This window comes from Zeus faber, assembly GCF_960531495.2.
Source record: "Zeus faber genome assembly, chromosome: 9".
NCBI lineage: Eukaryota > Metazoa > Chordata > Actinopteri > Zeiformes > Zeidae > Zeus > Zeus faber.
Window position 1 is genome coordinate 5,269,056 of NC_137197.1, and position 14,715 is coordinate 5,283,770.

The window sequence follows — 14,715 nt, forward strand, 5'->3', positions numbered from 1 at the left end:
TCAGCCGAAGGTAAGAAGGGACAAGGAGACCAGCAGCAGGGGGCCACAGGACTCGACCCTGCCTCCAGAAGAAAGCCTCCCGCCGCACTGCTCAAGCAGCGCCACGCCGTTGGTCCAGCCCAAGCCGTTGGTCCAGCCCAAGCCCAGCTGCAATGCAGCAGGGAGCCGGTCGTACGGTGGATCTTTGCAGCACAGAGCGAGGATTAAAATTCCTTAATGCAAAACAAAACTTTGCAAAAGCAGGGTGTACACTGTCGTGGGATCTTAGTCTAGATGTGCAGGAATAGAGGAGAAAGGAAGACTTTAAGGTCCAAGCAGTGAAGTATATCATGAGGAGAAACGGACGGGTAATAAGTGACTGAAAGAAGAGAGCTTAAAATCAGGTGTTAAAGAAACTTTACCGTTAAATACAAATCAGTGAGGTTCCTCCGGGGTCTGTTTCAGGCCCCCTTCCCTTTTCTATCTACCGGTTACATAAGCCGGGTTTCCACCCCTGGAACTTTCCCCAGGAACCTTGGTCCCTTCTCTGGGGGGATAGTACTTTTCAAAAGTCCAGGAACTTTGAAGGCGGGGCTTGCAAAGTTGACATTTGCTTTTCCAACTTTGCTGGAAACCTCAATAGAAATGTTAAAATCTTACTTGCATAGTATGTTTCAGTAAGCAGCTGACAACGCACATGGATATTTTGTGTGCAAAGTTAATAAAAAGGATGAAGAACGAGGAAGAAATCTGTATTCTTTATGTTGGTGCTTTCATGCACGTAACTTGGCGTTCGGCATCTATCCAAGGAGCTCTTACTCTGGGCACGGTTGGAGACCCTGGATTTACAGCAATGTTTGCTCTTTCTGCTGCTGGAGAACAGGTCGAGGGAAGTACCACAACAGTTAAGAGTGTCAAAGCGACAACCTCGTGGCCTCATGAGCACACTGTGCTGGATGGGAGCGAGTCATCGCCGCATCCGTCGTAATATCACAAATCTGATTAAAAATGAATGACTGTCCGTGGGTCCGTCCACGGCCAGATGCAGATTAGGCATCTTTGATGTGAACCAGAGCTTTGATCTTCATCTCGAGTTCATGTCCATTTTTCTGTCCAATTAAAATATATTCTAAAACATTGAACCATTGATCAAGTAGTTGTTCAAACTTGAGAAACTCCCCCCCCCCATCTGGACCAGTGCCAAAATGTGACGCAAAAATATAAGTTATTTATCATCATTTTTCCGAATTAATTACTTTGACGTTAACGTAGTTCAGGTTCAATGATTATCTAAAGGTCAATACACCCATATACAAGGAATTGATCCTGGAATCCAATATCTCCGATACGCTGTAGGGAGCTGGTGAGGAATGGATTGTTTAATTTGTCAGCATAAAGACATAATACGATGAAGGATGATGTCCATTATTTGACGCTCATCAGTCCCCCCCCACCCCCGTCAAGATGTGACATCCACTAATGAGACCGTGTTGCCGGTGGAACACACAGATCCGACTCTCCGCAGCTCCACCCACCTCTTCACAGAACATCCACCTCTCAAGCTGTCACCACAGCTCTGACCTCCCCTAACAACTCTCCCTGCACCTCCAAGTTGTATAGAAGCAGCAGTCATCATCTCACACACACACACACACACACACACACACACACACACACACACGCACACGCACACGCACACGCACACGCACACACACACACACACGCACGCACGCGAAATCCAATCACCGCTTCCCGGCATCGTTTTCACACGTTACCACTCTTAGAATTCACTGTATGTGTGAGAGAACATATTGCAGGAAAGAAGCTAAAGAGGAGGGCGGGGGCACGGGAAATTGAAATCAAGGCAGTGGAAGTGAAAATTGGAGCCTGTCCGGAATTATATACGCACTTCATTCTGACTATTAGCACATTCGGATTAATCTCTTTAACACTTCAAAAAGCAGATACCTGAACTTGGTACCCTCCTCCAGGGGACGCCAGGCCTGCCGTCCCCGCTCACGTCATACCGGGCAAGAAAAACACAGAGATCCACCTGAGCCCACTGCGTTTTCACCGTGCGACGGCAACATCAAGCGCTGAAAGCTGACATTTTACCTTTTCAAACACGGCGTCGTACTTCAGGTATGCCAGCCAGGTCGTCTTCATCCACTTCTGGGCCAAATCAAAGGCCGCGCGTCCTGCATCCTCTGAAGGCAGTTTGGATTAACCTGGAAACGCAAAGCTTCATCTGCGTAAAACACGACAGAGCCACAGACGGACAAACCCCTCTGCCTCCAAATCATGCACAGTTTGACACTTAAATACATTGGATAGACGTTAAAATCAAACAAATTGATTCTAGCAGCCATATAGTTTGATGTGAGTTTGTTTTTGATTTTCATTGGGGAGGGTTAGTTTAATTAATACAAAACGCTAATTTATTTCTAGACCTTGTCATGCACATTTCCATATGCTGGTATGCTGGGGGGAAAAAACAGAGCTACATTTCATTTTAATACATTTTTATGTTAGATTCTTAAAATGAATGAAAGATAATTGTGAGGTGGTGTCTTCTACCCTCGATGAGCATGTACTGCAGGGGGGGCCCATGCGTTGGGATCATCCCACTGCTGTCCACTCCTTCAGGGAGGTGGGGACACCGTTTAGGAAGCTCAGAGCTCCACTGTCCCGCGCGCACAAACACACGGGATGTTGCATGATACATCCCATACAACATTTTTAATGAATCATTTTATTATCAAGCACAACTTTGAGTTTGTTTTCAACTGAAACTTGGTTGTACCCGGATAGCGGTACAGCTGTTCTTATCGAGTCAACGCCTCCCAACTCCAGTTTTACAAGTGAAGCTAGAGTGCATAAGAAAGGAGATGGGCCTTGCCACTGTGTTAAATGATTCCCTAAAAGGAGCCAAGATATCTTATGAAAACTTTGCTTCTTTTGAATACGTGGCCCTTCAGTTTAATTCCTCCTCTCGAGCGATGTTCCTGAATATTTACAGGCCACCTAAATACAGTGCAACCTTTTTTTGATGGCCTCGTTGAACTGCTGTCTATAACCTGTACTAACTTTGACAGTGTTGTTATTGTTGGTGATTTTAACATCCATGTTGACAACCCCCAGGAAAAAGGGACCAAAGAACTGTGTTGTGTTCCTGATAACTATGGACTGACTCAGCATGTGACCACGCCCCCACACAACAAGGGTCTGAACATCTCTTGGGTGGTGGTGACTGACGTTGCTCTCTCTGATCGCCCCTGTGTTTCCTTGGCGAGTACTATCTCCGCGCACACAAACGTTCAAACAGAAAACACCGGTGAAATATTTATTCAGGCTCTCTCTTGCACACCTGCCCTCTCTTGGGTCTCAATCAATGGAGTGTCGAGAAGCTGAACCCAGGTGGCGAAAAACAAATCTCCACGTTCATTATGACATCTATAAAGAGACTTTGCATTATAATTTGGAATTGAGATGTGCAAGGCGCCCCTTCTCTGACATCGCCAAAAACAATAATAGCGCACGTGCCTTGTTCGCTACGGTCGACAGGCTGACAAACCCTCCTGTGTCAACAGCCTCTGAACTGACATCCACCAGAGCCTGCAGTGAATTTGCTTCCTTCACTGACAATTCAGAAAATTAGACATGCAGTCAGTGCCGCCATATCAGGTACACAATATGTGCTGTCACTGTGTCCACTAAAAATCAATTCAAATACCGTGACACAATTTGATTCAAGCAACCATAAAAACTTGGGACATTACACAACATCTTAAATCCTCCCCCTGCCGCCTTGATATTGTGTCAACAGGCTTTTTCAAAAATGTTTCAAACTTGCATGGCCGCAGATCTTCCATAAATTGTCAACATGGCTCTTCTCTCAGGTTTCTTCCCACAGGCCCTGAAAACAGTCATAATCAAGCCACTCCTAAAAGAGATCAATCTAGACACCCCACGAATGAACAGTTATAGGCCTATATCAAAACTCCATTTTTTTGAAGTTAAATCACTGAAAAAACATTTCTTGGCACTTCAAAACTGTTTGGATGTCTTCCAGTCAGGATTTGGACCACACCACAGCACTGAGACCGCTCTTGTTAAGGTCTTCGATGACATCCGTCTAAACACAGACCGTGGCAGAATGTCTTCGTAGCACCAGATCTCAGTTCTGCATTTGACACAGTTCTCAAAAATAAATTATTAGACCGACTGGAGAACTGGGTGGGACTTCCTGGCACAGTACTAAACTGGTTTGAATCCAACTTAAAGGACAGGGACTTCATTGCGTCTATAGGTAATTACACATCTGAGTGGACGAAAAGGACATGCAGAGCTCCCCAAGGATCGATTCTGGGGCCTCTTCTGTTTAACATTGACACGCTCCCACTGGCTGAGATTACGTAAAACAACAAAATATCTTACCAAAATTATGCAGATGACACAAATTTATACAACCATATCACCAGGGGACTATGGTCCAATACAATCACAGAGCAAGCGCATTGAACAAATCAACAACTGGATGTGCCAGAATTTTCTCCAATTAAGCAAACCTGACGTAATTGTTTTTGGAGCCAAGGAAGAAGGACTAAAAGTCAGCGCTCTTCAACCGGTGATATTAAAAAGCACAAAACAAGCCAGATATCATGATGTAGTCATGGACTCTGACCTAAATTTCAACAGCGCCATTAAAACAATTACAAAGTCAGCCTACTATCATCTTAAGAACATAGAGGATTAAAGGACTTATCGCTCAGCAGAATTTGTGAAAACTGCATTCGTCTTTAGAAGACTAGAAACCTGTAACGGTGTCTTCACAGGTCTCCCTAAAAGATCCATCCGACAGTTGATTCAGAACGCTGCTGCTCCACTCCTCACTAAGACCAAGAACGTAGATCATATCACTCCAGTCCTCACATCTTGACACTGGCTTCCTGTCCGTCAAATAATTTATTTCAAAACACTACTGTTGGTTTATAAAGCACTGAACGGTTCAGTGCCAAAATACATTTCTGATCCTCTGCTACGTTATGAAGCATCCAGAGCTCTCAGGTCGTCTGGGGCAGCTCTGCTTTCCGTCCCCAGAGTCAAAGCTCAACCTGGAGAAGCAGCGTTGGGGTTTTTATGCTTCACATATCGGGAACAACTCCCAGAAAACTGCAGCTCTGCTGCAACCCTAACCTCTTAAATCAAGGCTGAAGACTCTTGTTTGCCGCTGCTTTTTACTAAAACAAATACTAATTTCTTACACTGCACTGTCACTTTTATGACAATTTTATGCATTCTATTTCTTAACTTCTTGTGTTCCTTTTACCTTTCTTTTGTACTTAGTCTTGTTGCTTCTGATGTTTTATTTGAAGCACTTTGAATTGCCTTGTTGAAATGTGAATACTAGTGGCTTCATGCACACAGTGAAAAGAGTTAGAGTAAAATACGTTTTTTTTTTGAGTATTTTCTTGCACTATACCTTTTATGCATTGTATGTATTAAATCTCTAAGGTTAGAAAGAAAGAAAGAAACAGTCTTTATTCATCACACCACACTATAACACATGCTTGCACACACACACACACATGCTTTTGATGGTGGCCTGTGAAATGGATCCTCTGCTTTTGACCCATCCTGGCTTGTCCTTCCTCCGGGGGCACAGCCAGGAGCAGTGGGCAGCGTACGTGGACGCGCCCGGGGACCAGGTGATAAGTGTCCATCGCTGGTCAGACCATGATGGGTGCATGTTTTTGAGGGGGGTCCTTACTGACGTGAGGTGGAGGAAACCCCATGTGAGCACGGGGAGAACATGCAAACTCCACACAGAAAGGCTCCTGTTTGGGAGATAACCCACCGGAGCACGGTGCCAACAGCGCCCCAGGCGGGAATCAAACCCAGGACCTTCTTGCTGTGAGGCAGCAGTGCAATGCACTGCGCCACCGTGCCACAAATGCATTATGTAATGCATGAAGGTTATGCATTCTATGCCCTTGTGTTTCTTTGCACTTTGTCTTAATGGTTTGGATTATTTAGGTAAAGCACTTTGAATTGTCTTGTTGAAATGTGCTTTAAAAATAAACTTGCCTTGCCATAGATTCAGTTCAGAACATGGACAAGGGAGGTGGAGTGTTCAGGACAACTCTGCAGTGTTTCTGCCCTCTGCTGGAACCACAGTGCACTGCACAGGAAGACGATTTAACCTTCTGTTCTGTTGCTGCCGAACCTCCCTGCTGGAGACTGCAACTCAGAGATGTTATCTCAAAGTGGTCACACCATGTGTTCTAATCTATAATATACATTTCTCGGAATGTTCTTGTCCTTGTTCACCTTCCACTTCTTGCCCAATTTCCTACTTTTGTGAAAATACAAATTGACAAAAGTATATCGCCTTATATCAATGAGTTGATATAAGGTTTCTTACATTTTTAGGTTTAATGTTTAATGTCAGTTCTCCCTTTAGTATAGCCTCTTTTGCTGATGCAAGTTATAAATATCCCTCTGGAAATCAATAAAGAATCTATTGTAGCTATGTGTCATCTACTGTACATGGAGGGCACGATTAGAATAGAAATAAATGCAAAAACGCTGCCAGGTTAAAGATCCACTCTGTAAAATGGAAGGGAACAGGGAAGGGAAGAGCTGAGATTGAAAGGCATATTCATATATGGTCAAGTTTCTTCTGATAGATAAAGATATAAATAATGGGTTCAAACAAAAACATTCTGTTCTGAGGAAGCAGTTTGTCATTCCAGCTGCAAAGTGCCACCTTCAGGTACTGCGGTGCCTGCTCCGCCATGGCAGGCTGTGAATAACACTCTGCCCACACCGGTGCCAGGTTGGAAGGGTAAAACTCAAGGTGGCTGGAGTGCGTCAGCAGGCTGTAGTCGAACCAGGCCCCCCTCCCGGCGTCCGACAGCACGGCCTCCACCGCCTGCAGCCGGCGGGCCGCGGCCTGGGCGTACAGCGCCGCTGAATCACGGTCACCTGTCGGATCTCAGCACATCACCGTTACATAACGGCGGCCCGGGGAGGCGGAGTGCAGAAAGCAAAGAGACTGCAAGGTCAGAGGACGGCGCCTCCATCCTTCTCACCCAGGAGGCCGTGGAAGGCAGCCAGAGTCCTCTCCACGTGGCAGAGCAGCGCGCTCAGGTCCACGGGCAGGATCTGGCTGGTGGACCTGAGGGAGCGGGTGTTGGAGCCGCTGTAGTCCACGTACCAGCGGGACGAGGAGCCCCAGCCCGACTCGGCTGCGGCCTTCAGGTCGGACCCGAGCTGCATCTTGCCACCCGAGAGCATCACAGGGTGGTTGGATCTGCATCAAACTGCTTATCTGCACACGTCGCTGTTTTCAGTTTGGTGGGGCTACTTCTAAAGGAGTTGAACTCTTCATGTTTTGCACATTAATGTGAAATATTTTGGAATTATTAATATGAAAAGCGCTACTAATATCCACAATATGTATTTTGCAACCAAAAGACTGGCTGTGTCATAAGTTAGCATGACTAAACTAGTATGAACGCAGCCTATCAGGCCATTTGTTCTGCTGAAAATATTTAACCCTGTTCTGAGAGTTTCTGATGCCAGCTCCATGGCTCTGCCTCACCTCTTTACTGCTGCAAATCAAATAAAAACTAGTACGGACAAAACTGGAGAATGATGCTGGACCTGGCTACTACAGGTAGTAATTAAGAAGGGATCTGTCACACATTAGGACTTTAGACATTTGCAAAGTATTCACACAGTGGTTTTTCCAACTTATTTTGCAATGAGATATACTTAAATACATCTAAATCCACCATCGTAAACAGCAGAACCAGGTCAACAGCCGGCAGAGCAGCCCGGGATCCTCCAAGTGCAAGAGAAAATCCCTCCGGCATTTCTCGGGGTCGGCCCCGGGCTCCGACATGCACGGCGCACCACCAGAGGCCAAGATGAAAGGCCAATAAAATGCTGCAATACCATGGACAAGAGTATCGAGAGGGGAAAAAAAAAAAAAAAAAACCCGAGAACCGAGAAAGTGAAGTGAGCAGTTACCCTGTGGACGTCCTTCAGCCAACTCTGCACTGCACAGGAGCACAATCAATCAGGGGTTAACATCTCAACTGTTGAGCTTACTTTGTATTAAAACATCCAGCGAAGTCCGAGCGACAGACTCACCGGGGCCGGTCCACCCGCACGTCGTACCGGTGCAGGACGTGCTCCTCCCCCTGCACCTGCACCCTGACGGAGCGCTTGTCCATCCAAAAACGAGCCGGTTAAGCTTTTCTGGGCCGTCGCAGATTTTTAAGGGGAAGCAACAGCCAGGTCAAAACGCTGACTCTTTAGGAACCACAAGGAGTTTAGGAGTCCCGATAAAATTGAGCGAAATAATTGGTCAGAGTTACAAAGCAGGCCGTGTTAAATTGGCCTCTTTCAGCAGAGGCAGCCGGAGAATGACACATCCTCTCGAAAGGTAATGAGCAGAGACCAGGAAATAAAATAAATCTCACCTGAGGAGGTCTTGATCCCTGGTGGCTTGATAGTAGCTCTCCACCATTAGCGTGAGGAACGGCGGCCGACTGCGCGGCTCGTAATATATCCTTCCGTCGTTTGGAACGAAGCCATATCTAAAAAAAGAGGACGACCGAGGGGGAACAGCCTGACAATTCCCCGTGCCGCTCAGGTTTCCAGGCACGTGCTGCAACGACTTTATATGAGAGACGCGTCTTGATGTGCACTTGGTGGGAGTTTGCAGGGACGACGTCTTTCTCTGCCAAGGCTCACCTGTCGACGAGGTGCATGAAGTTCTGAATCATCCAGCGGGCTGTGTCAGTCATTTCTGACAGGAGGAGGCCGTTGATGACCCAGGAGGGGTCCCTGTTGGGGGACAGACAGTAGGTGAGGGGGTGGGGGGACTCCCAGACAGAACCCCCCCCCCCCCTGTCTTTCATCCACTCAGGCAGACACTCAGCAGTAGTAAATCTCCCTGAAGCGCCCCCCCCCCCCCCGGCACCACGACCGGGTGCAGACCATCGCGACGACGCGCCGGTCCGACTTACCGGGCCGCTCCTCCAGCTTCATGTTGATAAAGTGTTGGTCGTCTAATATTTTGGCGAGTTGGACCTGGTGCAGGAGGTTTCCTGTGCAGTATATTTCACTAGAAAGCAACGGAAAAACACTCAGGGTTGAATAGAGCACTGAAGAGATATATGTTGAGGTAGGTTATAGCCTGCGTCCATCAATTGATGTCTTAAATGACACTGAAAATAATTATGTTTTGTCTACTAGTGAGTTACAATGTTCCTCTTAAGAACAATAACCCTGTAAAAGAGGTCATTTCACCAGATTTGGGAGGCTTTCAACTCAGAATTTGTTTTTTGTAATTGAATTGGAACAGTGATCCACCTTTGTCCACACAGATTTAAAACCATACTGTGTGAAATCATGTGCACACCAAAACAAGTCCATCCGAAGGGTTGAAAATATAAATTAAGATTCAGTGACTATATAGTGAACAAGTACATGAGGGTGATCGAACAGATCGCTGACCAATAAAACCATCAAGTAATCAACAGTTTTAAAACCTGTTGGGAGCAATGGTCTCAAAGAAGAGGACAGAATTTCACTCACGGAAAGACTTTCGCAACACCAACATTTTTTGGTAGCTTGGGCAAAGTGTTCTACCGGCACCCTGCAGGACTGTAGCCTGTGGCTGGGGGGGTCCACATTTAAAACCAAATTAAAATATGCGGAGGAGGGGGTGAAATTCTAATCTGCGTACCGCTTGAGGTTTTCTCCAAACCGAAAATGCGGGCATGGCTGGTACTATTCCCAATGGCAACCAGTGATGAACTAAGAACAATAAAAGCTTTATGATAGAGAAAAGGAAAATTAAATTACCACTGGAAGCGAAATATTTCCTTTTCTTATATCAGAAGTATTTTATAAGTTTTTTTTTTTGTTTTTTTAAAAAAGGAGGGTCATGTGCATTTAGATTCCCCCCCCCCCGGCGCTGTTGTTAACTTCAAATTTTGGTGCCAGAGTCGGTTACTCTGACTAGAATTGATGCATTATTGCTGTGCATTGACCGTGCAAAAAACAAAAACTATTTAGGCAGAGGTGGGAGGGGTGCATTTGCACAAGCGCACCCCTCCACAAAATAGAACAATGTTCAGGGGAAAAATTTGGTGTGTAGACTTCCATCTATGAAATATTAAATAAAGGCAGATCAGGCCAAGTCAGTCTTTCACATTGTCCAGACTCCACAAATGCCTTTCGGCGGCAGGGGGGGGGGGGTGTCAAGTTAAAAGTTGACGTTCCGCAAATCAAGGTTACTTTCAAATGTTATGTTTAAAGACAACCAAGAAACACTTGAGGGCTGCAGACATTTTCTTGAAACCAAGTAGAGGACTACTACGTCATCGGAAAAATGTCCAAGTGGAAATTTACAGATAAGCCTGTTAAATAATATTGCGCCAGGATAAAAAGCGAGCCAGTGTTGAGGTGTTGCTGCTGGTACATTCTGCTTCCCGTCGTACCTGTCGCAGGGTGGAGGAAACTCAGGTCGGTGCAGCGGGGAAAAAGCAGCGCTGTGAAGAAGCAGAACGCCATGAAGCTCCACATCTCCGGCGGAAACATGGAAGCCTGCTGCAGAGGAGATCACTGCGCAGGAAGTCCATCAGCCTGGGCCGCGGAGACACCAGCTCACTCATCTGGCATCATTAACACGCTTATCAGTGGTTCACATATAACGGGCGGTGCCACAAACATAAGGACGAACCTTCTCTCCTATGCAGAGTCAAGGTAAACAAGGAGAGTTGAAGAGATGAAGCGTTTAAAGTAAAAGATAAACTATAAATGATTTCAACAGTAGCGTTGCTCCTTCTACACAGCTACAGCTTGTCACAAGTCCATCTCTTCAGTCACACACCCCTCACCGCCCCATTTCATAAACTCACAAGTTCCCACAGGATGAATTTCAGTGAGCTTTATTTCAACAGAAATGATCCAATTACTTCCAATAAACAACAATTACATTTTTTCTTTTATTTATTTTCTTAAACAGGTGCTTTGTAAAATTTGCATCACTGAAAGATTGCCAATTAAAGTTTAGGCCAGATTTCGAAGGAACGAACAAAACGAACACTTAAATTTGGTTTCATATTTTCTTTTTGCTGCAGAGTCTTCCGTTGAAACCTGTTACTTGAAACAAAAATAAAATTGATCCAGAATTCAAGGGCAGGGTTTTTTTTTACGTTTTTTTTTTTTTTTTTTACATTTCTTACCCAGAGCCTGACTTTAGGACGTTTCCCTCCCCCCCTCCCCTTTGTTTCTGATGCAGGTACATCCAGTGTCGCTACTGGACCTACAATCCTCCCCACTGGGATGTGGGTCGACTCAAATTGCACACAAGCTTGGTTTCGTTAGTTTTGGTTGCAAACATCAGAGATGGTACCTGCATCAGGGCAGCACCTAATTTAATCCTCCCTTGAAATTTAAATGGGATCTTAAAGAATGAGACCATGTTTTTTTGTTTTATCCAATGTATTAGCGCCCAATCCGGGGCGAGATGCTCTCGTCTCAGTCTTTAAGACCAAACCCCCAAAGACCACTGGAAGTAAAGCAACGCACAACGCTTCTGGAGCAGGACTGGGACGCCAAAATCCTCAGTCTGATTTTTAGCAGCTCACAGAATTTCGTCAGTTGCTGCAACTGCCAGTGGTGTGAGAAAAACAGACTGCTGCCAAGTGTCTGCTGTTGGACCCCTGTCCCCTGTTCTAATGCCACATTTCATTATTTAACACTTGGCTGTTTTTTTTTTTAACCCCCATAATTCTTAAAATAAAAGCTTAAAAGATCCAATTGAGAAATGTGAGCTTGTGGGGACAGCAGTAGACCTGAGAGAACAGGGATCCGTCCTGAACAATGAGAAATTCAAAGTGGATGAATTAACCAATGAAATCACTGTGATCTCAATAGTTCAATAATTTAGATGTGCAAAACCTCTCATTGATCAGAACAAAGTAGGAAAAAACAGCATCTCACCAATTGTGTTAGACCCTAAGTCGCATAAATGTTCCAATTACCAACCAAAACAACTAACTTCAGAGGGACTTTTAGATTTTAAACGTAAAATACCAGCAGTGACGACCCCCGTCCCTGAAACCCCTGCGTAATACTGGGCACGAGGAGAAGCAAGAGCAGCTTGCACATATACGCTTTTCTCCAAACGGTCCCAGAAACTTGCACATTTTAATCATCCTTCATGTGCTTTCCCTCCCCAGCCGCGTGCACCCAGAGCAGGTCGCACGGCTTTTCGGCCTGAAGCCACATCTCTGGACTTCACCCTGCAAAGGTTTACGCTGTGCAGCATCTTCCGTACATATATATAGATATATCAGTGAAGTCGTTGGCGTGCAGCACTGAGTTCCTGCTACATTTTGAGATCAGATGGTTCATTTTCATAGGTCAAGCCAACATTCTCTTAAGGGGAGGAAGAACAAGCCATTTCTTAAGCGTTTGCAAAGTGATGTGTCCGTGCTGAAGGAGCACCTAGAGGAGCGTTACAGCGACCACCACCCGAACAGAAAGACTCTTCCATTCAGCTGCACTGCAGCAAGTAGTACGACTACATGATACAATATTTTCTCTCTCAAAGAAAAAAACAAAAAAAAAAACAAAAAAAAAAAGAACACTCAGTATTTCCTGGCGAGTGTCTCGATAGCCAGTTCAACAAGCGAAGGCTGGCGACAGAACACAAAGTCAATATTCAAACGCACATAAGCTTCTCCAAGTCATCGTCTAGAGTGGGAACATGTCAACACTGGCAACGCAAAGGTGGCAATTAAGGGCAACTATTCAAGAAACTGATTTCAGCATAAGTGCGGTTTTGAGAAAAAAGAAAAATGCGCTCACCATCAAATTTAGAGGGGCTAAAATGTAGATAACTTCCTCCAAACACATTCCACACGCGACAATTTCAAAGTTGTCGATGCCAAAGACGTACGCCATTTCTAAAATTATAAATAAAGGGGCCGAGATTGGGGGGGGATACAGAAACTGGCGGTTGAGGGAGCGTTCTCCAGCGCCGACCAGATCCACATTTAAAAACAAAACAAACAAAGAAAACAACTCGTTGTCAGCCAGCCTTCCAGACTTGTTTAAAACAATCTTAAAACAAAGGAAAGTATTTACAGGGTGTACAGTGCGCCTGCTGGCGGCACGTCATTGCAGATTAGGGCGTGGCCATCCAAAGGAAAGTGAGACGGAAAAAAAAACTCGAAGCAGGAATCCTCGCTGGGCGGGCTTCTCTGAAGGCTGCAGAGTTCCCATCAGGCCTTAGTGTTCTGAGGGAGGACATGGGGGTGAGCGGTGGGTGGGAATTTTAGAAGCTTGAGCTTCATCAACGAGTGGCTGGACAGTCCGACAGCCTCTTGGGAGAACCAAAAAAAAAAAAAAACAACTATGCGATCCAGCATCAGTCCACGGAAAATAGTTTGTCCTAGTTCAGCAGCTGTACTCCGGAACCCCACCCCCCAGCCTCAGATTTCTATCCCAAACTGGACGAGCAGATCTTGATGACGTTATGAATTCACCTTGCCGGGTGACGGAGGTGATATGGGTGACGTGGGACAGCAGGTTATTACTTCAGAACAAGTTAAGCTACTTGTTAAGGCACTTGATAGAAAAACCGCAAAAAACTTTCAAAATGAAAAACCAATGAGGAGCATGTGTGGGGGGGGGGTGCGCGCTGGCATCTGCTGTGGTTTGGATGTGAATCTGGTATAAATCTGCTTCCCGCCCCTCTTCAGGATGTTCTAACGCTGCAGCAGAACCCTGGCCCGAGGAACACGAGTTCTTCCAGAATGAATCCGTCACAAAGCAACACTCCTCGTGGTTACGCCCAAAAAAAAGTTGGGGGAAGACAGACAGGCTGTACAATAAAAAAAAAAAAAAAAAAAAAAAAAGGACAGAAGTCCAGGACACCTTAGAAACAGAAGGAAAATGGGGGGGGGTGTTGGGGCAGGGAGGTGGAGACTGATCTGTTGAGAGAAAAGAGATGTTCAATGTCAAGCGCAGATTCACATGAGTGCAGCACATCAGACATTACAGTGAATTGTTATTTTGATTTCAGTCGGATTCATTGGCTGTGACGCGTCACCAGCAAGCTGCAAAAAGTTCCCCAGGTTTCCCATGAAACCAGCGCCCCAGTCCCCATGTCACATTATATTAAAGTTAGGAACAAAAACTGAACATGTAAAAAAAAGTTTAATCTCCTTTCCCAAAACAGGATACTCAGTCATATGTCTAAGTGCATTTTTTTTTAACATCTTATGAATGACAATCAAATTTTATTTCAAACTACTTTGCATTTCTGCTGCAGAGCCTAACGACAGCCACAACAGGTCGCAAGTAGGAAGCGATGCAACTTCCCGTTTCTAGTCTTACATAAGCATATAGCGAGCTGGCGTAACAGCTGATTCGCAGAAGTGCAAAATAATTATTGAGATCCCTGATGGGAAAGTCAGCTGCATTGAACTTGAAAAAGCAGCATCGCTAGTCGTAGTCAGCGCCACCTCTAGTGACAAACAATTAAACCAGAAGGCGGAATACTTGAGGAAAAAAGTGACCGTCTTGACTGAGGAGGTTAACGTGGATGTCGAGGGAGAAAAAAAACAAAGATTCTTGATGCAATTCTGGGACCTGCACTGTAATCCACCTACGACAGACAGGCTCAGCACTACAAAATATACA

General features: G+C 45.4%; 2 protein-coding genes across 3 annotated transcripts in view; both read right to left on the reverse strand.

The window, feature by feature from the left end:
* treh (trehalase (brush-border membrane glycoprotein)) lies at nt 1-12,294 on the reverse strand (the record flags this gene model as incomplete). The annotated part of the gene is given in 17 exon segments (XM_080007325.1): nt 1-182; nt 1,948-2,005; nt 2,095-2,202; nt 2,206-2,207; nt 2,557-2,584; nt 2,586-2,616; nt 2,618-2,667; nt 6,749-6,966; nt 7,074-7,294; nt 8,140-8,202; nt 8,472-8,588; nt 8,746-8,838; nt 9,021-9,072; nt 9,075-9,118; nt 10,500-10,608; nt 12,100-12,139; nt 12,256-12,294. Coding segments are annotated over 17 exon segments (1,455 nt in total).
* Nucleotides 10,934-14,715, reverse strand: part of ddx6 (DEAD (Asp-Glu-Ala-Asp) box helicase 6) — an 18,562-nt gene continuing 14,780 nt past the window's right edge. For both annotated transcript variants that reach the window (XM_080007365.1, XM_080007364.1), the window contains exon 14: nt 10,934-14,003. The gene's annotated coding sequence lies outside the window, so the exon portion shown is untranslated. The remainder of the gene's footprint in view (nt 14,004-14,715) is intronic.